The sequence below is a fragment of the Salarias fasciatus genome, chromosome 7, assembly GCF_902148845.1.
Source record: "Salarias fasciatus chromosome 7, fSalaFa1.1, whole genome shotgun sequence".
NCBI classification, from domain to species: domain Eukaryota; kingdom Metazoa; phylum Chordata; class Actinopteri; order Blenniiformes; family Blenniidae; genus Salarias; species Salarias fasciatus.
Genome location: NC_043751.1, coordinates 23,426,140 through 23,450,342, shown reverse-complemented (window position 1 = coordinate 23,450,342; position 24,203 = coordinate 23,426,140). Strand labels below are relative to the sequence as shown.

The 24,203-nt window shown below is 40.4% G+C and overlaps 1 protein-coding gene across 1 annotated transcript; it reads left to right on the top strand.

Annotated features, from left to right (window-relative positions):
* Positions 1-285: 285 nt before the first annotated feature.
* cbln1 (cerebellin 1 precursor) lies at positions 286-23,994 on the top strand. Its single transcript, XM_030096739.1, has 4 exons — positions 286-421; positions 550-874; positions 1,969-2,088; positions 23,523-23,994. Exons 2-4 carry the CDS (start codon positions 617-619, stop codon positions 23,718-23,720), a joined length of 576 nt encoding a protein of 191 aa, XP_029952599.1. The 5' UTR covers positions 286-421; positions 550-616; the 3' UTR covers positions 23,721-23,994.
* The last annotated feature ends 209 nt before the right edge of the window (positions 23,995-24,203 follow it).

Below are 24,203 nucleotides of genomic sequence, written 5' to 3'. Positions count from 1 at the left end.
GAAAGAAAAAAAAAAAAGAAACGCGAGAGAGAGTGAGAAAGAGAGAAAGAAAGAGTGGGACCAGGGCGGGAGAATCGTTCGCTCGCGAGCCTTTTGTGTTTGAAACTCTCATATCTCACATATCAATAATTCAAGTGCGCGCGCGAGAGAGCAGACGGAGCTCCCCCCCGCGCGCTATGAGTCCTGCTGCCTCCTCAGTCGTCCAGGGCCGCTCCGCACCGCGCACCGCTCCCGCTCCGCGTGTTTTCAAGTGACACCAAAAAGCTGCGAGAAGTCAGAAAACGGGGGAAAAAAGAACAGGTGAAACTGGGAACCCGGTCGGAGATACGGAGGCAGACGAGACAATTTCTTCCCCCCACAAAAGGAGGAGAGACTCCTGAGAAAAAAAGAAAGAAAGACTCCGACACGGAGTTTCCAGTAGGTTGGTTCTGTTCGAGCGAAAGGAGCGGATTCCACCTGTGAAATAAATCCCGTTAAAAAAAAAAAAAAAAAAAAAAGGTTCAACCGGGGAGCAGCGGGAAACTTCCAACTTTCCGTTTTATTTGGAAGAAGAGGGGACCGGGCCCGCGCTCTGAGGTGTGAAGACGTGTGAAGAAGTTGACGGCTCCGGTTCGGCATGTTGGCGTTTTGCCTGCTGAGCGCCGTGTGGCTCGCGGTGAGTCCGGCTCGCGCTCAGAACGAGACGGAACCAATCGTCCTGGAGGGAAAGTGCCTCGTGGTGTGCGACTCCAACCCCACCTCGGACCCCACGGGCACGGCGCTCGGGATCTCGGTGCGCTCCGGCAGCGCCAAGGTGGCGTTCTCCGCAGTCCGGAACACCAACCACGAGCCCTCCGAGATGAGCAACCGGACCATGGTCATCTACTTCGACCGGGTAGGAGACACTGTGTCGCTTCCGTTGTGTTCACGGACGATGTTAATAATAATATTTTAAAAGATAAAATAACGAAGTTCAAACTTGTCTGCGTTTAGTTTCCGAGTAAAGAAAGGAACGCGGCGTGTTGGTGTTTAAACAGCTCAGACGCGGTGGGTGTCCAGTTTGAGAGTTGGAGCTGAAAATATAATTTACATTGCGGCACCAACAACAATAAAATTGACTCCTTTTCTGTGCGTTTCGGTACACCTCACTCTGTTGCATGATTTTTTTTCCCTTTCCATTGAATGCATAAAAATTTGTCAAGGGAAGTGTTGTCTGAGACAGTGAAACCGAAACAAAGGAGACATCAGGAGACAGGTGCTTTTTGGCACAGTGGTTGGATGTGCGCGCTGATGCGTCAGATTATCGGAGATGACCAAAATCTGTCGGGAGCGACTCATTTTTCCGCCCCACAGGTATCACGTGTAATTTCCCCAAAGTGATCGCAGTAAAAGTGTAGCGCGACAGGTAATCTTTTTGAATATTCCCACTTTTTGCGCCGACAATAGGAGCTGACATCTCGCCAAATAATTTAGTAAGGACGGGTCGCCGGGGCGCAGTCCTACCCGCCCGCCGTTAAAGGTTAATTCTCCCTCAAAGTGCTGTTCAATTACGCGCCATAGTTCGCCTCCATCCATTAAACCAGACATTTGGCTGCGGAGATGCATAATTGAAATTTTCATTTGAAAGATTAAGTTCTCCTTTCATTTGGCGTGAAGTTGGGATGTACTGACACAGAGAGAAAAGTCTGAATGAAGACAGTTATTTCTGCACATCAGTGAATCTGGAGAGCCAGGGCCCCCCAGGGAGACCAGGGGGAAAATTTGGACAAGAAAATATCATCCAACCGCACATGGTCAAATGTAATAAATTAAGCATTAAGACATGCTTTTTAAGATGGACTGCCTTGCCTTAACTTGTTTATAGCAACATCCATGATAAAAACCTTTAATTGCACTTGGGTCTTTTGAGCGCAAATAGTGTGACAATCACACAGCAATGTCATCTTTTATTTCTTTTCTTTTTTTCCTTTTTCTGTCTTTCTGTTCCAGGTTCTAGTAAACGTCGGGAGGAATTTTGACGAGGAGAGAAGTAACTTCATCGCGCCACGCAAAGGGATTTACAGTTTTAACTTCCACGTAGTGAAAGTCTACAACCGCCAAACTATACAGGTAGCGCGTTTTCCTGTTTGTCCTGACTTACAGTGTGTATACGGGGTGGGCCATGCCATCCTCACTTCTCCATCCTCCCCCTCCTTTCCCCTGCCACTTTCTCCTCCTCCTTTTCCTCCCTTGTTTTTCCCTTCATAAAAGTTGAATACCAGCAGAACTGGCAGTCATTTTGTAGATGTTTGAGATGCCTTTCCCCAGAGTCAACGACAGAGGCGGGCATAAACAGATGAAAGCCAGTCACCCCCTCCCACCCCCACCAATCCGCCCCCCCTGCAGGCCCAATCATAATTAATCAATACATGCACAGAGGACACAGAGCCAAATGAAGCTGCATGTAGCCTGCAGGAGGACGGGATGCTGTGGCTCCAGCAGCTTCACTTTCAGCACCACGGACAGCGACACTTCCCTCTCTCTCCCTCTTGATGAAAAGAGGCAGCAGGCTGACTGAGATTTTTGATTATTTAGAAGATTAAAACATTAAGTACATTTTGAACAGCGCAAACACAGACCGGCATTTTAATATCTTCGCACATGCACACAGAACTGCGCGCACACATATTCATATATACACTACGCACAGGTTTTGTGTAGAAATAGCTCGTTTCCCACTTATTTGTTTATCTCGCTCATTCTGCCTCCAGTGCATCCTCATCACAACTCCCTCTTTCATCCTCCTAACAACTCCTTTTATGATGCCTTGGATGTATTCTACGCATTTCTTTTGATGTGTCAAGTGATAGGAAGTGCTCCAGCAGTCTTCGGCCCGTTTCTAGCATTTAACATGCTCCTGATGACGCTTTACAAGGCACACAGCATTAATTACAATGTATCTCTTGTAAATTAAACTGTTGTGTAATTATGCTTTTGGCTCCCTGAGGCTTTAGCATTATGCTTTGCCACTTATACTTTATTATTGGAGTCTTAAATTAATTACCATGGCGGCAGCAGCAGCATTAACAACAATAACAACAATGAGGAGGGCGGGCGGTTTTGAAGGGGGTAAAGCTATGTTGAGCTCCCGGTCGCAGATAAGAGCATGCACACGGCTAGAAGACGAATGTCAAACACTTGACTCATGACACTGAGGTAATTAAGTCTGTCAAACATTGCAGATTACAATGGGGCTCGTGCCTGTGACATTATACTTATTACCACCATTTTTGCCGCTTGTTCGGCGTCCAATTGAACTGATCAGAAAGTTTTAATTTACATGAACATCAAACAAGGAAAACTGCTTGATGGCCTTAATTAAAGGGTTTAGGTAAGCCATACGCAGAAATCATGTAACAGATATGAGAGTCTTAAATTTATTCTTTCTCAGATTAAATGTATTTTCCCCCCACTCTCTCTCAAAAACTTATGTATTTAAAGTACATGATAATAAAAACTGAAAGCATATGCACGCACTCATGCAGTTGTTAATTATGAAAATAAATTGAATGACAAATGCAGATAAATGTCTTTATTTGTAGGTTTTATGTTTTAGTTTGTGCATAACTTCTGGATGACCCTTAAGAAACTGCACTTAGGACTAACCCTCTATCAATGACAAAAGAAACAAACAGATCTCACTTTATGAAATGCTTTGTTCTGGCACGTTCCTGACCTGTGGGGCGTTCTCTCTCCTCCAAGCCTCCAACCTGTGTGCTGCTCACCCTCAACCTCTTCCACTCATCCTCTCATCCATCCAGCGCATCTGCTGTGTTGAAAACTCCCACTGTTTGATTGCCTTAGAGGCAGCTACTGTGGTGCACGCAGGAGATGAGAGACAGCAGGAAAAGTAGAGCAAATGCGAAGCGGCAAGAGGGAAAGTACGGAAAAGAGGAGGAACGAGGAAACTATTGAGCAAAGAAAGAAAGGAGGGAGATGATGAGAAGGGAAGATGATCTGGTGTGAGAATTGATGGAAAATAGAATGAAAAGAGGAAAGAAGGATAGAGAAACACAATAGAGAGAGACGTAGAGGCCAAACAAGTCATAGGAGAGAAAAAGACGAGATGAGTGACATTGATTAGCAGATGCTGGATAAAAGATAAACAGTTTTCTGTCTCCCTCTTCAGTACTTATCCGTGCGGCGATTCGCTTTTCTCCATGAGAGATGTGGGAGAAGTGAACTTTGTATTCTCTCTTTTTCCCTATCAATTAAGTAGAAAATTAAATGCAGTATTTTCTCTGATCTGAAGGAGGCTCTGTCCAGAAATGCCACCTCCGTATAAGCCTGCCTCCTAGTAATGGATAGCTCCATGGACAATTTTGGAAATAAAATGATTTGCCTCGGAGTTTTATTTCAAGTGCGATTATTTACATTTCCTTTTATGTGTTTCACGGCCGCTCTGTTTGAAATTAAATTGACCTGAATATATTCCCGTCATGAGTTGAGAACATCTTGTACCTGCAGCTCAGAAAAAGAACTGGCAGGTGAAAACGACAACCACATCAGACGTCCCTAGGATATCAATACGCAGGTTAGATTGGTTGGCTATGGAATCAGGCTCTTAATTTTTGTATTCTGTGAAGATCACAATGTTGTTGAAGGTATTAGGAAACCTTCAGGATAAAAACACTAGAGCAAATATTTAAAATAAATATCGTGGGGTTTATTGTGGTTTTACAGCATGAATGAGAGAAATTCACTGCAGTGTTTTAGGAGTCCGATCATTCAGAAGTGGTATTTATAAAGGCCTGAGGTCAAATCATGGTGAAAGCTCTTCAAGATGCCTCACGCTGTCTGTGCATTACAGGCCTTTCTGGTCCTTTAATTCCCCACATCCATGAAATAAAACTTGGAGGCATCTCTTGAAGCTGCTGACAGAACATTTTCCTCATGATAGGAGAGCTTTTGAACTTTATATACTGCCATTTCCCATTTTTGGCTACAGGTACGTTCATTTTTCCTTAACAAGTTGTTGAAATCTTTCCGCTGTTTTCAGTGCTCTCCCTTATTTAAGTCAATTGTCATTAGTAGCAGAGTAAAAAAGCTTTTAACAAAACAAGTTTAATGACTCCCCCCTCCCAGGAACAGTTCAATCTGACCACTAATGCAGTTGAAGTTTTACTTAAAGTAACTGCTATTCATACATATTTTGTCAATGTCAACTAGGAATATGTATTTATATATATATATATATATATATATATATATATATATATATATATATATATATATATATATATATATATTTTTTTTTTTTTTTTAATATAAGATTAACTGAAATAAGTAACAATGAGACAGAATAGAGCTGATTTCAGCCACATGCTACAGGAAAGACAAGCTTAATTTTGGAAATTACAATTGTATCATATATGTATGAATAGATATCATGGATTTCAGATGCTGTAAACCACAGGTGCTTAGAGTTCGGTGTGCCGTCACTTACAGCACTGCAGGGGGTCTGATTAAATTCACCATAATGAAAGTTTACTATCGCTAAACATCGCAAAAGTATTTTAAAGTACTCAGAGTGAAGAACCATAAGAATTTCTAGTGCATCATTAATACCAGTCCTTTAACTCCTCTGACCTGAGATGTGTTCAAAACACATCTCAAACAATAAAGTAAAGAAAAAAGTGCAACATTTACAAGAGTTTATAGTTTCTAAAAGACATTCAGATATTCAAATCTTGGTCGTAACTATTATCCCCCCCCCCCCCCCCCCCCCCCCAAAAAAAAAAAAAAAAAAAAAGACTACAGGCATCCAAAGATGCTACTCAATTATAATAATATGAGGACCTGTAGTCAATTTCAGCAATCTTTGTCAAAAAGAATTTTCGCCTGTCAAAATAAATTCCTTTGAGGAAAGTATTGGAAATGGGGCTTAAGTTTATTTGTATCAAATTTTTTCAGTGTATGAATTAACAATAAAAACTATTAAAACAGAAAAGAAAACCCACAGGCCTTGAAAGGCAAGCTAAAGGATATATATGAATAAAAATTATTTTAAAAATATGATTTTAAGATTTAGTTATTGTGGTGGTGGATCAAGGTCATTATGTTCCCACTTAAAATATTTAAATTTTTAATTGTTCCATAATTATTGGCTTGCTAACTTGAGTTTTAAGTGACCAATATTAAATACTTGCATGTTGTTTGAATATGCCAGCTTTATTTCTTTTCATTGAAATGATTCATAATGTAAATTGTAATCAATTTGAATGCAGAAGTTATCAAAGAAATGTTTTAGATAACTTAAACTTGCTTCTAGTGATCAGTTTTAGTGCTGTGCAGATGTGCATTACAAACTCATTTTCATTGTAGATGCAAACTTTTGCGTGCAGTATCGTTTCGATGTGATCTATAATTGATGTGATGTGACTGATATATACGATAAGCTGCTCTTAATGTCACAACGTGCAGACGCTGTCACATGCGTCATTAAAATGATCGTCCATTCTGTTTCAAAAACGCTTTTAAAGATTGATACGTGTATAAAACTGCTAAGCTGAAACTGCATACTCGTCCCTCCTCGACATCCTTAAATATCATCAAAGAGTTTATTTAATTCAGCCTGATTCCCCTACAGTCCGTGCATTCAGAAAGTACAGACTCAAGGCAAATATGGTCAACCATTTTACCTCAACTTATGCATTTGTATGGGTTTTTGAAGATACACTAGATCAATGAAGCTTGTTGAACTGACTTTACTGTATTATAAAGTCAAAAGGACACCAAAAACATCAACAGCCTTTAAGAAATTCCTTCTATGAACAAATTACGGCTCAACGGCTAGTTTTAGTTTGGCCACAGCCAGTTAACGTATTCACAGAATGAATTGAACCCAGACAGCCCCCTGCCTGCACTGCTACATTTCAACCCTGTTAATGCCTTGATAACACATATGGGGGTCATCCAGACCTCATAGTGTTGCACCACGTCGTTTTTCTTACTGACTTCTATTTCAGGCAGTGGAAAGAAACAATAAAATATATCTCTCTGGGTTTTTTTTAAACTTTGTGGGTCAAAAGTATTTATAGTCATAAATTAGTTTAGTCAGTCAAACAGTGGATATTCCATTCTGTACACAATAATAGGCCAGAACATTGTGACCTCTGATTGCCTCTTTATCACTGCACCTGTTGAGAGTTTGTATTCTGCACGTTGGAAGCAGAAAAATGAAAAAGCTGAAGCTTTGGAGTGGATTTGATAAAGGTCAAATTGTAATGGCCGGATGCTGTGTCAGAGCATCTTAAGAACTTTAGCTCTTGTGGGGCGCTCTTTCCCCAAAAGATGAGCTGCATGTAGCTCAAACGGCTGCAGGGGTTAATGCTGTGGCTTTCTTGGAAGGCCGGCTCATTTCATGCAGCGGGTTGGCTGCAGTTGAGTTCAATCCCTCGTCTCACCGAACACCAAGTTGCTCTCATGATGTGCAAGCACCTCGCACGGCAACCGTCTTCATTGGTGTGTGAGTATTTGTTTGAATGGATGAATTTAAAAGATCATATCGAGTGTGCTGAGATTGTCTAAGTATTAAAATACTGTGTATAGTCTGAGGGTGTTGACTGCTGTGGTTTCAAAGCTGGGGGCTGGGACCTCTTTTGGAAGCAACATCCAAGATCACAGTGGGTCTCAAGGGTTTGTTTGCTTCGAAGTAAAAAAAAAAAAAAAAAAAAGATATACAGATGTCAAAAAAGAATCTCGGCTTTCATTAGTTGAAAGTGGGTGTGTTCAAAAACGGCTGGTTTCATTGTAATGATTTAATGAACCAGGTGTTGGAGTCAGTAGTTTTTTGGAGGCAGTTAGAGGAAAAAATGGCCAGGAGTTCCTGGTTTAAAGGGCTGGATATCAAAATCCACTCTGAAATCCTAAAGTAGGATCAGGAAGGTGAGTGTGAAAGCAACACCAGGATTTTTCACTGCACCTGCAAAGTGTGTTTGGGGGAGCTGAGAGGGCAGCGATGTGCCAGTGTGTCGTATCACACAGATTTGCGAACAGACTGAAGAAAATGCACTGAGTTCCATCAGAAGAAAAATACCTAAGCACCCCAGTCTTCACACAGTGCTCATCTTATAAAGTGGAGATGCAGCAAAACTAGAGTTAAGTCAAGGCTCCATCATTACTCATCTTATCTGCTCCTGGATCCTGTTGGCTTTGAGAAAATGTTGTAGGGAAAAGCAGGAGAGAAACCACAGAGGCGGTATATCCTGGGAGTTGTTCGATCTTGCGCACAGACAATGAATTTCCAATGCATTCTGAGAAGGAAGGTTCATTTTCAGACATATGTTAGAGCAATAGATCTGGGAATAGAAGTCAGTTCCTCTTCTACCGTTTTAGACCTACTCAAATAATCAACAATAAATGAACGGAATGATTTTTATACAGATAAACAGTCAGCTCAAGTCAGACTGCTCCACATAGAAAAAGCCTCTACCACAGTGTTTCTGGACTGTGGTTCTATAAGGACCCGCTGCCCTACATGTTTTAGATGTCTGCCTGCTCCAATAAAACCAACTCTGCTCCAGCCTGACAGAAGTCCGTTCAATCAGTTTGTGAGAAAAGGGGACATTAAAAACTGGAAATTTAGGAGCGATTTTTTAATCTCAGTGAGAATGTATCTGAACAAGACACCTATGCAACGTACAAGTTTGGCATTATAGTGAGGATTTTAAGCTTTTTCAAAGGCCTTTCTGGTATTTTAAATTCCCTAATTAAGATATATCAACTGATAGCCAGACAGCACTAATGAGAATCCAAGACGCAGAGCAATGCTTTTTGAACAATGCTTTAAAAGGTCAAACATGTAGACTCACCTTTTGACTGATCTTATTCGAAGAGTTCCTTCATCGAATGTGACATTTTTCTGAAATATGTTGGGGTAAGACATGAAAAATGTGGGTATTTTTAGGTAGAAGTAAAATTGGAATTCAAAAAGCTTCTGCTCTTAACCACTTAACTTTCTTCTTGTTGTACACGTTCATATGTATAATGTCATTTATCAGCGTGTCTTTTGCTAAAGGAAGAGCTTTAAAGATTGCACTCTAGCCTGTTAAACTAATCATTGATGACCAAACAAAGATGACCATCAAACAAATATGACCCCAACTGTAAACTTAACCCCTCTGCTAAAACCACATCTTCACCCTTAAATACATCCTGGACCTTCGATTCGGGGTCACACAAATATTAACATGCTGCACAAAGAGAGAAATTTGCACAAACACACATTTTCCTTCAACTAAAAAAAAAAAAAAATCAGCGAATTACATTTGGGTTGCACAGGAAGTATTAAAAAAAACTAATTACTGTCTGTGCATGATGAGTATTACATGTAAAAACACAGCGTCATCTTTGCTTCACTTGTGTTAATTATCATAGTCATGTATGAAAGAAAGGAGGTTTTGGAAGAGAAGCAGTTTCAGGATGTTCATCCTTTGCAGAAACCAACACAAGTGAGTCATTAGCACTGTGGGTATAGTTTAAAATAGTGTGTTTAGATTTCATGCCAGCGATGTTTAACTTTAGCACAGAGGATTTTCTCCACCATCTCAGACTAATAATTTCCAAAAATGCTTCATGTGAATTTGCACTTTTCTTATGTTTGCACAATGACTGGACTCTAAAAGAGCTGTATCATTTCAAGAGGAATAATAAAAATGCAAGGTAAAGCATCAAATGCATGTTCTGTACACATAAAAATAGGACTGCGTGGTTCTTTAAAAAAACATCTGCTCTGGTACAATAGAGGAATGAAACATCTTGGTTTCAAGATGCTTTTGGATGTAGAGTTTTGATGTCTGCTTTGATAAAGACCGTGAAACCACAGGTGCCATGACATTTCAGGTTTTCACGTGCGGCTCTTGGTAAATCAAAATCTGCACGCAAGATCAGTTAGACTTCTGTCATTTTTGACCACGTGCACCATTTACCAGAGTTTCACTGTCATACTTTGAAACCAAAAAATGATTTCTTCTAAATGAATTTTTGGGTTTTTTGTTCAACTGTACAGTTCCCTAAGATTGCACAATGACAGCATGCAGTAAACGTGAGACCCTTCATGTGAGGTGTTTAGTGGACATACTGTATGCATTCTATTTGTTGTGGGGAAATGAGGACGAATTGAAGGATGAGGGCACATAAATTTGCTGTGCAACTTGTTCATCTTGATTATACATAATATTTAGCCTGCAGCCCATCATTACATTAGTTTCTTACTTAAATATGAAATATTAAGTTATTTTGTTTTGATGAAAGTGCACTTGAAACTGATAAGGTTAACCTGAGCCTGAATGTTTTTTTCTGATGCCGTACATTGTGCAGTTGCAGCAGTGGCAGGTGGAATAAACAACATTTTAAGTTGGTGATCGTTTCTACTTTTGGACCTTTTTGTGTAAAAGTACAAGGTGAAAGATGCAGGGCAGACTGTGTTAACACTGCAAAGGGCAAAGAGCAGCTTGTGATAGCTGACTGCAGCTGAGCCAGCAGGTGCAATGCGAATACAGAGTTTTTATCTCGGACCTTCGTGATGTGATGGTCTCACATAGTTCAAGATTCTGTAATTTATTTAGCAACAGCAGCTTCATTTCCATATTATAGACTTGTTTGAGTTGGGTAATTAAATAGAGGTAAACTTTATTATATGTGGGAACATGGAATTTAAAGTATTATGAGACCACCTGCTGCTATTGAAGTTTTAAAATGATTTATTTCAATTCCTTTTCATTATCCTCAGTGGTCTGATGTTTGGCAGCTGAATCCGAGAAGCGTTTGTCTCACCAAAGATGGAAAAATGAAATTGGAAATGTTGAGGCCTGTGTTTTCCTCAAGTTAATGATGTTGTTCCCAGAGGCTGTGTTCATGAAGAGCGGTGAGGATCTGCTGACATTTGTAAGGTCGGCCTCTGCCCGGGTCTCTAATGCAAATAGTTCAGTCATGTAGTTGCCCTTTGCTTTGGGTGCTTCCACATCTCTCCACAGTTTCTGCTTATCTCTACCTCTTAAGAGGAAACAGCCGTTGTTTGATCGTGCTACTGCTTGATCATTGATCGTTTACACATAATTTTTTTCCCTAATACAGGTTAATTATTGTGAGCTTGGAGCTAAATTAATTTCTTATTCAGATGGAGCCAGTCACACCACAGCGATCTCACAGCACTTCACAATCAAACAAAATATTAAGAGGAAGAAAAAAAACACCTCTAACTGAACAAGCGCTGGCTTGCTCATGTGGGATTGCTGCTCTCAGTTGAAAGAAGAAGAATAAACCTCCAGCACAGGAGTTTTGTGGGAGGATGAGCCCGCCTTCACACAGCTTGATCCACACTGCGCCCTTCAATCTCACACTGCACGTGCTTTGTCTCACACTTAAAGTCATTTTTTCTGGTTGAATTCCTGTATTCCCAATATTTTTCCACATTATCAGTGTTCTGGCAAAGAAAGGCAGAAACAATAAGATATAACTGTCGGGATCCAAGAGAAAGAAAAAGCTCATCTCTTCTCCTGCTTCAGATGTAGTTACACAAAAGCCCCATCTACCATTGCAGTCGTGACAGTCGTTATGTATTTATTTCAAAAGGCAAAATTCCAGATGATCCACAGTTTTGCTCAAGTATTCATCAAAGTATCAACCTACATGTAGCTCAGAAACATGAAATGATCGCTAAAACTAAATCTGCTAAAAGACTTTTTGTATCGTGTGAACGGATGTAAACATCTGAGCAATCCAAAGAAGTGCTGCTACATCACAGCCAAGCTGCTGGTCTGTTCAGACAGAACTTATCCTGTGAAAGTCAGTGAGGTGCAGCCGCTCAGCCACCACACAATCACACATCTGAAACCTAATGTAAACTATAAGATCGAACTCATCACAGAAAAATCAGATAAAGTGAAGATGAAAACATTGACATCATCTTTGTTAAAATACACATATAATTTTATTCCCACTTCCTTTTTGAAAGATTCCCCATTCAGTGTCAGTATATGCACGGAAAGCAACAGGATGATTCTCCTTCTATTTGTGTTTCACTGACAGTTTTCATTTGCTCATGATTCCAAAGCTTCTCCTCGTTAAGCTATCATGAGTTTTAAAACTTCATTTGTTTTACGTACCATTGACCATCATTATTCTGTCATCCCTAACTTCACAACTACCATTTTTTGCTCTTTATCCACTTTGATTATTGAATAATTTCTTCTGCGCCTGTTTTCAAAATGTCACGAGGAAATTCACTCCTAATGAGGTTTCCTGCTGGGAAACAAACGATCGAACGTCTTGGTGCAGATGTTACGGATTATGCAAGTCACAGTGCTGGCAAAGGTGAAGAGGCTGCAGTGACCACTGCGGCACTCAAGGAGGAGAAGTTCATCACACTTGAGAATAACAGCCTCTCGTTGGTGTGCAGGAGCACAATAAAGCACTTTTCTACAGCGCTGTTTAAATTAGTTCTTACGAGCAACACAAGTTCTTACACGGCATGGAACAACGCAAAGTGAACACAAAAGTTAGTATTACTTTCTGTATGTTAATACTAAAGGATTTGTAATAGTTTTGCAGGGTCTACTAATTAAGAATTTAGTTTTCTGTAATTTTACAGATTATATTAATCCCTCTAGGAGGCAGTCACTGAAATAACATAGCAAGAATAAACACTTTTTCTGCTCTTAATTGAATTTATATGATTTAAAAATTGACAAAAATAACAGACATTTCATGTCTTATTTCTTAAAAAAGTATTTCTATAGGGAATACTGTGAATATTAGATATTTCATTGTGCAATATTCTTTATTTTCAAAGAAGCCTAAACCTGACTTTTTAGATGCATCTTTGAAGATTGAGAGTTGAAGCTTTCACTAGTTTGATGCCTTTTTTAATTCTGTAATGAAAAACACTGTCAGGGGTGTAAAACATAATGAGAAGTGTGACTCAGAAGTGTTCTCCATTTTCAGAAATGTCACACATCCTGCAAATCCTAAACAAACCGTCTTTATCTCGGTGTCCTGCACCACTTAAATTAGCATCTCATTGCTTTAAGGTTAAAGAAATGCGGACGTTACCAAATATTATCGCTTTTCTAAGAAAAGGATCTGTTTGGATTTCAGAAGTTGAATTTAAATAGCCAGACACATATCAAAGAGATCAGTAAGATTGATTTAAAAAGGTTTTTAAAGAGGTTACAAAAACATGACAATTACAAATTTGTTCTCAGTTGTGTTGAAATACAGCTTTATTTTCTCAGCAGTTGCTTAAACGATGCATCGATAAATATGGATTGATGTGAAGGAGGAAAACATTCTCTTTTAATAGACAAAAACAAAAGCCTTGCTGAAACTGCTCTTCAGGAACAACTTACAGGTAAAAGCAGTTTAGCTTCATCAGCGCCGCTCCTTCAGATTGACGCGCTTTAACAACACCCATTTAAAAGTTGCACCGCTGCAGTCTCCTGGGCATAATTGTGCTTTTATTGAGCACAATCCACCTGCAGCTCTTTCACTGTGTTTCAGCAAGAGCCTTGTTGGTTTTACTCGGTCCATTTGTTGCAGCGAGTTGCAGCTGATTCGTCAGGATCCAGTTGAAGGGACTTATTCAAGAATCTCTCTATCTAATCTTTAATCTTGCATTAGATGTCACTTTTGTGCGTTTCCTTCCTGTAACTTTTTTTTTTTTTTGTTGATCTTCATCTCTATTGTTTAGCTTTCAGCAGTAATCTCTTGAGTCCAGTGTAAATGTCAGTCTCAATCTATGCAATAATCTCATTTTCAATGTCAACAAGGTGTAAGAAGTGTAGGAGAATTCATCTATATCTCTGTTTTAATGTGCCTCCTTAATGCCGCGCTGTATGCATGTGCGAGATGGGCATCAGGTCAGACTCATTGAATCGGTGACAGGTGGTATGTCGGCTCTCGTTAAAGATAATTACAGGAGCAATGCAGAAACACACTCAACTGAAGCATTAACCTATATGAACTATATGATGGCCACACTCAGACCAGTTTGGCATTATTTACTCAGAGACACGCAGCTCAGCATAGCACCTCGCAATAACTGCAGGTTAAGGCTTCAAAAAAAAAAAAATAAAAAAACTAATGGAACACACACTCAGAAATACATTTGAATATTTAATGGTTTTTCTTTTTGCAGATGAGAGGACTCATCCTAATTGAAATGTTATTTTTGTTGACAGAAATTTAGCGCCAGGAACATCACTGACACCACTTTACTGAATTGAATGACGAATTCATCAGGTGGTGGTGCATCTGTGAAACTGCAGCCTCCCACCGAAGAGCAAAGATGTTCGGTTAGATGAATGGCCCTGGGTCAGATTCCGGAAAGCCTTCATTGCATGAAACATTGAAAGCCCAATGGGTGTCAAAGACCTCAGACAGATGCACCATCATTACGTCTAAATCTGTGTATGTCAAAGCCCAAAAAGACAGACAGAAGGAAATGAGAAAGAAATGTGACAAGGGGGGAAGATGTAAAGATGAAAAACGGAAAAATGAGGGTGGTGAAAAAAGAGAACGTTAAAGAAATGGAGAAAGAGATCAAATCGGGACAAAGAAAACCAACCAAAAGAGTATCATTGTCATGTCAAGACAATCAACTGGACAGGGATTGATGGCACAATAACAAGATGTCACGGCGTCGTTATGCATTAGGTGCAGCGCCGAGAAGCCGGACAAGCTCTATTTACATGTGGAGAGCCAGATTTCCTCTCGCCAATATTTTTCCTTCCATTAAACCCTTTGTTCTGTCTTTCCCTCTTATGTCTCCTTCTCTGCCACCCCTCTCCAGCACCCTCTCTCTCTTTCTTTCTATGTTATTCTGTCTCCCTCCCCATTATTCAGCCAGTTAATTGGTGCATTATGCATTAATGAATGCAGATCGATCGCCGCCTGACATGATGCGAAGCCCCTATTATCATGCTTTTATATTTATGGCTGGTAATTGTGAGGACGGAGGTGTGGCTGACAGTGGAAGAGTGTGTGTATATGCATATGGGGAGGGAGGACACACACATGCACGCACACACAAAGTACACACACTGAGAGGCATTACTACAATTTTTTTATTCGCACAGGTATGTGTGTGTGTGTGTGTGTGTGTGTGTGTGTGTGTGTGTGTGTGTGTGTGTGTGTGTGTGTGGTGACCACAGTCTCATTGTTTGAAACACCACCGTCACAGTTTTATTAGAGCGATACATCACTAGCACTCACCACGCACCGAAACTGTGTGTGTGTGTGTGTGTGTGTGTGTGTGTTGAAGGAAGAGACAGATATCTGATGGAGGAAGAGATGTGTTTTCACTATACTCCCTGTTTTTTTTTTTTTTCTGGACCTAACTGCTAAATATTTATGATCAGCCATAACATTATTACCACTGATACTTTTCAGTCTGAAACATCAGACACATTCTCTCTTTCTCTTTGCTCCCATTAATCTGTATATGCCCAAACAAACCGCTTTTCCTGAACTTGATTGTGTATGATGTACAAGAAATCAGCACATTGACAGATTTTAATTATTTTTTTACAGATAAATGTCTCCAAAATGACGTGTTTTGTGGTTGTTTCTACCCTATGGTGGTCAATTTTTACACCAAAAAAATAGTGTGCAAGAAGGTACATGGACGCTAAATGAGGCAGAGGGCTACTGAAGTCTGTTTTCAATGGATCATGGCCTTTTTCTTTAAAATATGAGAACAAGTTTTGCTATTTTATTATTGACTATATAAGGAAAGTAATGCCCAAAAGAAAGCAAACAGGACAAACACTATAACCCAGCAGTAGACAGTGATATAATAGAGACTAAGCAATTCAATAGAAATTAAATAAGCAATTACGCAACTTAGAAATGGCAAATACTTTCTATGTATAAACTCATGAAGAAACCTATTTAGATAGAAGTGAACAAAGAGAAATTATGAGGGAAAATTTTTGAAGAGTAAATTTTAATTCTCTTTATATGAGGAATCAGATTGGTCAGATCATAAATGGAGGTTACTCCACCTCATTCACTTAAGGCACGGCCAGTGTGGGTCAAAAAAGGTGTTTACAGGAGGCAGTTTATGTTTGCGTATAGTCCATGTAACTGCAGATAATATTAAAGATTTCAGGACCGCAGGCAGATTTCATTAGGTAAGACAACGAGGGAGCGTTTTTAAATAATTGACTGAAATACAGAGAGAGGAAAGAGCAGAGAGAGAGAGAGAGAGAGAGAGAGAGAGAGTGAGAGTGAGAGAGGGAGGGAGAGAGGGAGATAGATATAGAGAGAGAGCTAGAGAGAGAGGGAGGGAGAGAGAAGTTGTTTTATGTATTTGGATGGAAAACATGTGGCATTGTGGGAAGGGTTGAAGGGTTGTGAGTGTTCCACATGAGTGACTCAGCTGACTGTGTGTGTGTGTGTGTGTGTGTGTGTGTGTGTGTGTGTGTGTGTGTGTGTGTGTGTGTGTGTGTGTGTGTGTGTGTGTGTGTGTGTGTGTGTGTGTGTGTGCGTACGCTCGCAGGGATGCTGGCTTTTCTGTATCTGCCAACTCCATCCCTGTTTGGAGGCATTACATGCACACTAGACAGGAACCACGTCTCCCTCCTCCTCCTCCCTCCTCCTCCAGCTCTGTTTCCCTCCATTTCTGTCTCCTTCTTACTGTCAGTGTTTCTCTCCTCGTCATATATCAATCTGCTTCTATCCTATCATCCTCCCATCCACACCTCCATCTATCGTTTACCCTTTCATGCCATCTTTTTTTTTCTTTTCTGTTTCCTTTCTCACGGCTACTTTCATTAAATAACACTAAAGGTGATAATCTTAAGTCTTTGGTTGCATCCATCAGCATACACTATTCTGTTCAGCCTGTGGATAAATCATCTGCATTGTGATAATATAGTGCAAAGGTTGACATTTAGGCTGCAGGAGGAACTATTTGACTTTTATCTTAAAGTCACAAGAAAAAAGAAATGTCAACAGAAGTTTTTGCATTGAAAAATTAACATGAGCATTCTCCAAAGGAAAATATCCATAGAGGAGTTATTGATCAGAGGTCGTGTTCAGTTTAAAATTCTGAATTTACTGCAACTTATTATTTCATTTAGAAGTGTAAAAAAAAAGTTATAAGACAGAGAAGTGATTATTTTCACTAAAATTACTGATGACTCTGAGGCAGGATGAGACGTTTGTGTCTGTTTGAAGACTTGGCGAAAAAAGTGTACTATTAGAGATCAACCAAGACGTGCTTCAACAGGGTAATCAGATTTATGTCAGTTCACTGGTCACGCTGGCACAGTCTGATCTCAAACGGCAGAATAACTTGTAAATGATGGTAATTGGTGGGCGGGCCATATCTCCGATCTCACTACTGTTGTTAATAGAATTTGCCATTTTTATACTACCATTACTAGATGAACTTTGAAGGCGTTTTTTTTTTCTTGCTTTTTTTAATCATCCCTGGAGTGGGTAAGAGGTGAGGGGTTGTTGAAGTGTGGGAAGATGAGAGCTTGAATCACATTGTGCTCCTTTGTGTCTCATGCTTTTCTCTTTCCAAATAGTTTTATTTGTGTTTAATACCAGAGTTTGAGGTGATATTTTCATTGGCTGTTGCGATCCATAGGAATATAAAAAAACCTCCTCTCATGCTCCTGTTAGAGCAGGGGTGTCAAACATAAGGCCCGTGGGCCAAAATGAGATACACTCCTGCATTTGAGGCTCTGGTGTGTCTGCAGATATTCTGGGTTATTTTGCTAACTCATTTTCTCAGTTAAAATGCATTTAATTTCCTTGTTTTACTACAATAATACAAATTGCAAACCGAAAAATAAGGGATCAGGGAGACAGCGGCGTGCAGCAGCCTGCAGTGGCCTCATCAGTCACATTTCCCCACACATCAGCCTCCTCACTAACACACACGTTGATCACGTTTAAAGTTTGAAACCTGCCGAGTTGGGAGACGCCTTCACAGCCACGAGCGGTGCCAAGTTTAGGTCAGTCAGCCAAAACAATGCTCTTTCATCTCACACTGAGCGAGGCCTCCTCCTTTCCCTCCTGTTCGTCCCAAACGGGTAACTAAACATACAGCAGGTGCAGAGGCTGACACAATCAGTTTGTGTGAGGGGTGATTTTTAATTGCAGCCAGACTGAGGAAAGGTTTTTCACGTAAACATATGCTGCCGTTGTAGTGTGTGGTTATGACTCCTATCTGTATTACAACAAATATTTCTGCTTTTGTTTCACTACCTTTAAAGTGCCAGTTCATTTCATTAATAACTTAATAACCCCACATTTCTTTTAATTTCTTTTGTGTTTTGTCTCATTATTGAGTGCTTTTGTATTGATTGAGAGACAAGATGTTCCCGAGTTTATTAAAATATAATTGTGATATGATTTAACTGATTAATCAGCTGATGATTCTTAGCACAGAATAAGTTGATACCCTTTGTCAAACACGGAACATTTTTATGAAGGTGACAAGTGTGTGACAGCGTTGTTTTCATCTAAATGTGACAAGAAAAACTTTCCACTTGACGGAAGTGTAGCATCAAGTCGAACTGATGCCAACATGTTACAGTGTCTCTCCAGACAGCAGAGCCAAGCCCCAAAACCCAACAGCCTGGGTGAAAAGACCCGCCACGCCAGGTCGCAACTTCATTTCAAGGTTAACGGAAAGAGATACATTCACACCCATGGCCCATAAGGACTCGCCTGTTAAGCGGTTATTTTCTTTCCACCTTATTAAAACTCACACTTGTTTTGAATCCCCTGTCCTCATTATGAGGAATACAGCTTTCAAAAGAGGAAAAACTTCAAAAAAATGGAGACAACTAACATCTAAAAAAAGGTACAAGCAGCCAATCAAAGCATCATCATACATACATCCTGTTAATTTGTATTTTGTTTGACCTGTGTTTAAGTTACTTTCCCATACAGTTTACACACTCTTTAATAGTTTGGGAGAAGCTCCACATGAGAGAGGCTCTGATCCACAGAGGAACCTGGGTCATGTTGCTGTGAAGCCACAATGCAAACTGCTGTACAAACGTTAAAGAACAAAATCTACAAATAACTGTTTTTGAAGCTTTTTATGCCGTTTATGCTCTCTGCCCATTTTACCCAGATCAAGTCTTGCTGTGGAGAGAACATGCAAACAAAGTCGGACAGATTCAAACTAGGAACCTTCACTTTGCTCGGTGACCCTGTTGACCTCTCGGTTGCCAGGACAAATGAACATTTTCATCTTTGTGAAATTGTGATTTTTGCTTTGACTCCTGTTTTGTTTCTAGTCTGACAGTTGATCCAAAAAAAAAAAAGGTACAGTCTGAGTGTTTTTCATCAGATTCGCAGACGAGATGTTCAGTGTGTCTACACGCGCGCACACACACACACGTGCATACACACATATAGTCTGAGTTGCCACGTTCAGTTTCCTATTAAGAGGAGAGCCGGGCCAAGAGAGCTCTTGACTCTGACAGGCTCTCCATCTATTGCCTGCCCACACACACACACACACACACACACACACACACACACACACACACACACACACACACACACACACACACACACACAGTGCATAAGTGTATAATTATGGAATGTTTATCATTACATTCCATCATCCAGTGACAGTTTGACCATTACAGGACAGAAGTAATTTGCCATTAGTAAAGCTTACATGTTAATGTCTCACCTAAAAAAACTCACTTCAAGTGCTTTAGGTCACATGCTTCTTGTCATAATTGATTAAATAATCCCAGTATAGTGCACACTAAATGTTTGAAAGCTCTTCACGCTGTTTTTCATCATTTCTCTGAACAGCAGTTTATGTCCGAAAAGTGAAAAAAAAAAGCAGATAACACAGGCTCTCCACAGGCCCGAATGACAAAAATAGTGTTTCAGGAAATGATGGAAGGATTAGATGTATTGGGCTATTGGACACCTTATTACAAACATCCATAAACACCACTTGATCCATCCACTCGTCAAAGCATTACGTTTTTAAAGGCGGTACATTTTTAAGCCATCAAATGTAATATACTCCATTGCAGCTTCAACAGTGCAATCCTTTATGTCAGCTGTCCCAAAACATTTTTTTTGTGCCACGGACCGATTTTTAGCAACATGTTTTTGACTTGTACTGGCAGGACGGTGCATAAAAGCACTGTAACAAGGGCTTCACGATACATGGGAAAAAGAAAAGAAAAACATAACAATAATTAAATGGAGTCAAGTGAAGGAAACAATCACTAAAGGAGACAAATAGAAATTTAAATGTAAACTTTCAAATAAAAGATTTTATTCTCTCTTCTTTACCAAATGATACACAAACCAGCACTGGTCCACGCCCCAGTGGTTTACCCCCCTCCCTGCTTTATATACTGTGTGTGTGTGTGTGTGTGTGTGTGTGTGTGTGTGTGTGTGTGCGTGCATGTGTGGTGCACGCAACAACTTTGTTCTGATGTTTCCAGCTTGTCGAGTGAATAGATGACCCTCGAGTACCTGTGTGTGTGTGTGTGTGTGTGGGCTGCTACAGTGGTGAAGTGGTTCACACGCTCACCTCACAGTGAGGATGTTCACAGAGTGGAACCTGGCCTGTCCGTGGAGTTTGCATGTTCTCCTTGTGCTTCGATCGTTTTTTTTCTTGTACTTGATCACTCGATCACTGACATCATGCATGTTTGGTTGTGCGCTCATGCAATCAAACTGCGCTTTGGGTCTGAGTGTGCTTTGCAAATGATCAAACGAGTGAGTTTTTACATGAAATCAATTTTCATCAGGTTATTGGGGTTGGAAGTGTTGATGGAGGAAGTTTTCAGTTATACAGTCTTACAGCAAATGTGGGAACTGAGAAAATTTGAGTTGCATACAGGATGTGAAGAAGCAATCATGAACAACGGAACAGTTTTCAGAGGCAGAAAGTCACACTGCATGTCTTACATTAATGGATTTTACAGTATTTTAGACAACCAGAATATTCCATACTAGATCATGAAGGCAAACACTCCTAATACTGTATACAGTGTGTGATATTTTTCAATCCTCAGTTTTAGGAGTCAGAATAAATTAAAATAGTAAGATAAAAAAAGATTTTAACTCACGATGGGAAAATTCCAGCATTCCAGCATGGTGACAGATCAGCTTTCACATCTCAGTAACACACTTTTAATACACTCATGGCTTTGGTAAAGCAGGCCCAAGTTGGATGAAGATGTTGAGTTGTTGTCTCAATAAATGGATGAATGGTTGGCTTTGTAGCTGGAGTGACTTCAGCTGAATGGAGGAAAAATGTTTGCAGTTTCACACACCGCCTTAGCATATCAACCCATTTAGAAGTGACTTAGACTTCAGTTTCCACAGCAGGGAGACACGTCAGCAAATGAGAAGTCACGTTCCTGTACAGAAACACGACTTGTGGCAAATCTCACAATGCAACACGGCAACACAAGCACTGTGTTGTTCCTCTTTCCTTATCAAGGTGCAGCGAATCTGCTCACAGAAAGATCTGTAATCTCAGCAGGTTTATGAAGTGTGATCCGGCATAAACAGACAATTCCTCTAAAATTCATCTCAGTTTGTTTTTGTGCCGTACAGGTGCCAGAGGTAACATAAAACAATGTTTTTTGTGTAAGTGGAGTGTAAGGGGGAAACAAATCGAGGCAGCGCTTCTGTTTCTGTTCGCTTCTCTTCCGAGAAGCGATGAAAGCTGTCGTCTGCTGTGCTAGCTGGCTGGCCTGGGAGGGAAAGGGACACATCACTGACAGATACTTCTCACAGTGCGAGGAAGATGTTATTCCCCGTTGAAACATTTGTTGAGTCAGACACAGTATGAGTCTTTTGTTTCGGTTCTTTGTGTGGGAATGTATCACAAGGTCTGTTCAATCCTCTTTAAGTGGAAATAAAGGGAAGAACACTCCCGATAAATCATGCGATAAAGTGCTGACTGCACTGCACAAAGCTGCAAATGCTTCTTGTTGTTGAGTTATTATGTGCACATGCCTTGCTGCATGCAGGTTGTAGTTGCCATACTTGCAATATTCAGATTAAAGTAAAATAATGCGATCTGAAAAAAACAGAAGCATTAATTAGCTGGAATGTTCTTGCAAATGTCAGTGTGACAGTAGAATATGGAAACCTGTCAGTTCCAAAATGTCTACATGTTAACACATCATCCATCGTCATACCTCCTCTGATTTATCCCATTCTTTCAAGACAGAGAGAAGAAATCGAGGCATTCTGAAACATGATAGCTTTTACTGGTTGCTTGCTGTTGTGTATTTTCCCAGGGTGTGTGTGAAGGGAAGGCAAGCCCAACAAACCGCTCTGCACACTAATGAACTTCAAGTGGGGCGTGAGTTGAAACAGCTGACAGAGATTGGAGGATTTACACCTATGATGAATTTAGAGTCATCAATTAGCCTCAAATGCTTGTTTTCGGACTGTGGTTGGAAAGTGGAGTGCCTGGATAAAGCCCACTGGCTGAAAGAGCCAATCACCTGATCAGCATGTTGAGACCAAACACTCAAATTCCATAACCAGACACCAGGCTGAAATGTCTGAAGCCTCGTTTACCCGACAATGTTTTCAAGTGAAAACACAAAACGTTTGTTGTGGTTTGGGTGTTTGCTGATGCAGCATACATGCTCGGAGTCACTGAAAATGCAACTTATTGAAAACGACATGGACAGTGGAACTTTGTGAAAATGCTCCAACTCCCTCTCTGAAACGAAAATGCACTGTTTTGTAAACTGTCCGGAAATCTGCCGCAATGGTTACAACAGTGAGAATGAAAGTGAAAAGGAAGAGCAGCTATAATGCCCTAAAGAGTCAAAATGACTTATAAAGCGAACATAAAATTCAAATTTAAAAAATTTATTAAAAGAAACCTTAATCAATAGATGACGGTCAAATAGTAAACACACTTTTGATGGCTAAAGGTGAAAATATATTAACATGTTGCCAGTTTTAAATTGCAATAATAACACTTGATGAATGCCAATGAGGAAACACTTTTCGTCCGTGTTGCAAAATTATATGAAGAACTGAACGAAATCTTCTCTCCCGTTTTAAAGGTTAAACATGTTTGCATCCAGATGAAAGTCATTTGGTGGAAAGTGGCAAAAATGGCTCTTTTGCTCATAAAGGTTGTCAACCTCCGTGCTGAGCCATTCACTTTTCAGGTTTTCACTTCTTAATATTGAATACCAGTTAGTTTTCCTCTCAGTTTTATGAATTCAATCATAACGTGTCTTCGGAATCACTTAACAATATGTAGATTTGTTTGATCAAAAATTAGACTGGAGGTACAGAGCAGCTTCTATCTGCCTTCCCAACCATCCTTCCATCCTTCCATCCATCCATCCATCCATCCATCCATCCATCCATCCATCCATCCAGTCTAAAATTAAGATGCTCTCAGTTTGTTCTGTTTAACTTTGGTGTGTATTTTTCTGAAAGTTCTTGCATTTCTTTGCTCCATCTTCCTCTTTTCACTGTCTAAACCGTCTGTCCTCTTCTGCCTCATCCAGGTGAGTCTGATGCACAACGGCTGGCCGGTGATTTCGGCGTTCGCTGGCGACCAGGACGTGACGCGCGAAGCTGCCAGCAACGGCGTCCTGATCCAGATGGAGAAGGGTGACCGGGCCTACCTCAAACTGGAGAGAGGAAACCTAATGGGAGGATGGAAATACTCCACCTTCTCTGGCTTTCTGGTTTTCCCCATGTAGAGAGGAAGAAGAGAAGAAGGAGGAGGAGGAGGAAGAGCGGGGGTGGAAACAAAGGAGGAAGAGCTGGTGGAAGATGGAAAGTATAATGAAGACGGGAGCGAGGTAGAGGGAGGAAGACGGCGGCTTGGAAAGGAGAAAGAGACATGGAAACGGTGGAGGAGAAGAACAAGAAGAAATTTGACAACAGACTTCTGTTTTGGACGCTGCAGAGGAAGAAATGATGAGGAAGGAATAGAGAGAATTAGGATCATGACGTGAAACGATTACACAAGGGTAAAACGAGAGAGAAAACACGGCGTCCGTACGTGAACGTGTGCGGCCAGCTTCTTCTTCACTTCCCTTCCTCCTTTCATCCATCCTCCCATCACATCCTTCTCCCCCCTCTGTTTTTCTCTGTGGCTTGACTGCAGCTTTGGACAGCCAAAACTTTTTTTATTCTCTGCTGAAAGGCGCAATTGATCATTTCTATGTTCCAGGGTGTGA

Bases quoted from the DNA above. Each gene is read 5' to 3' on its own strand.
- cbln1 (XM_030096739.1), top strand. From the start codon at position 617: ATGTTGGCGTTTTGCCTGCTGAGCGCCGTGTGGCTCGCGGTGAGTCCG. The intron at 875-1,968 runs GTAGGAGACACT...TTTCTGTTCCAG, and splicing joins TGGTCATCTACTTCGACCGG to GTTCTAGTAAACGTCGGGAG. The intron at 2,089-23,522 runs GTAGCGCGTTTT...TGCCTCATCCAG, and splicing joins ACAACCGCCAAACTATACAG to GTGAGTCTGATGCACAACGG.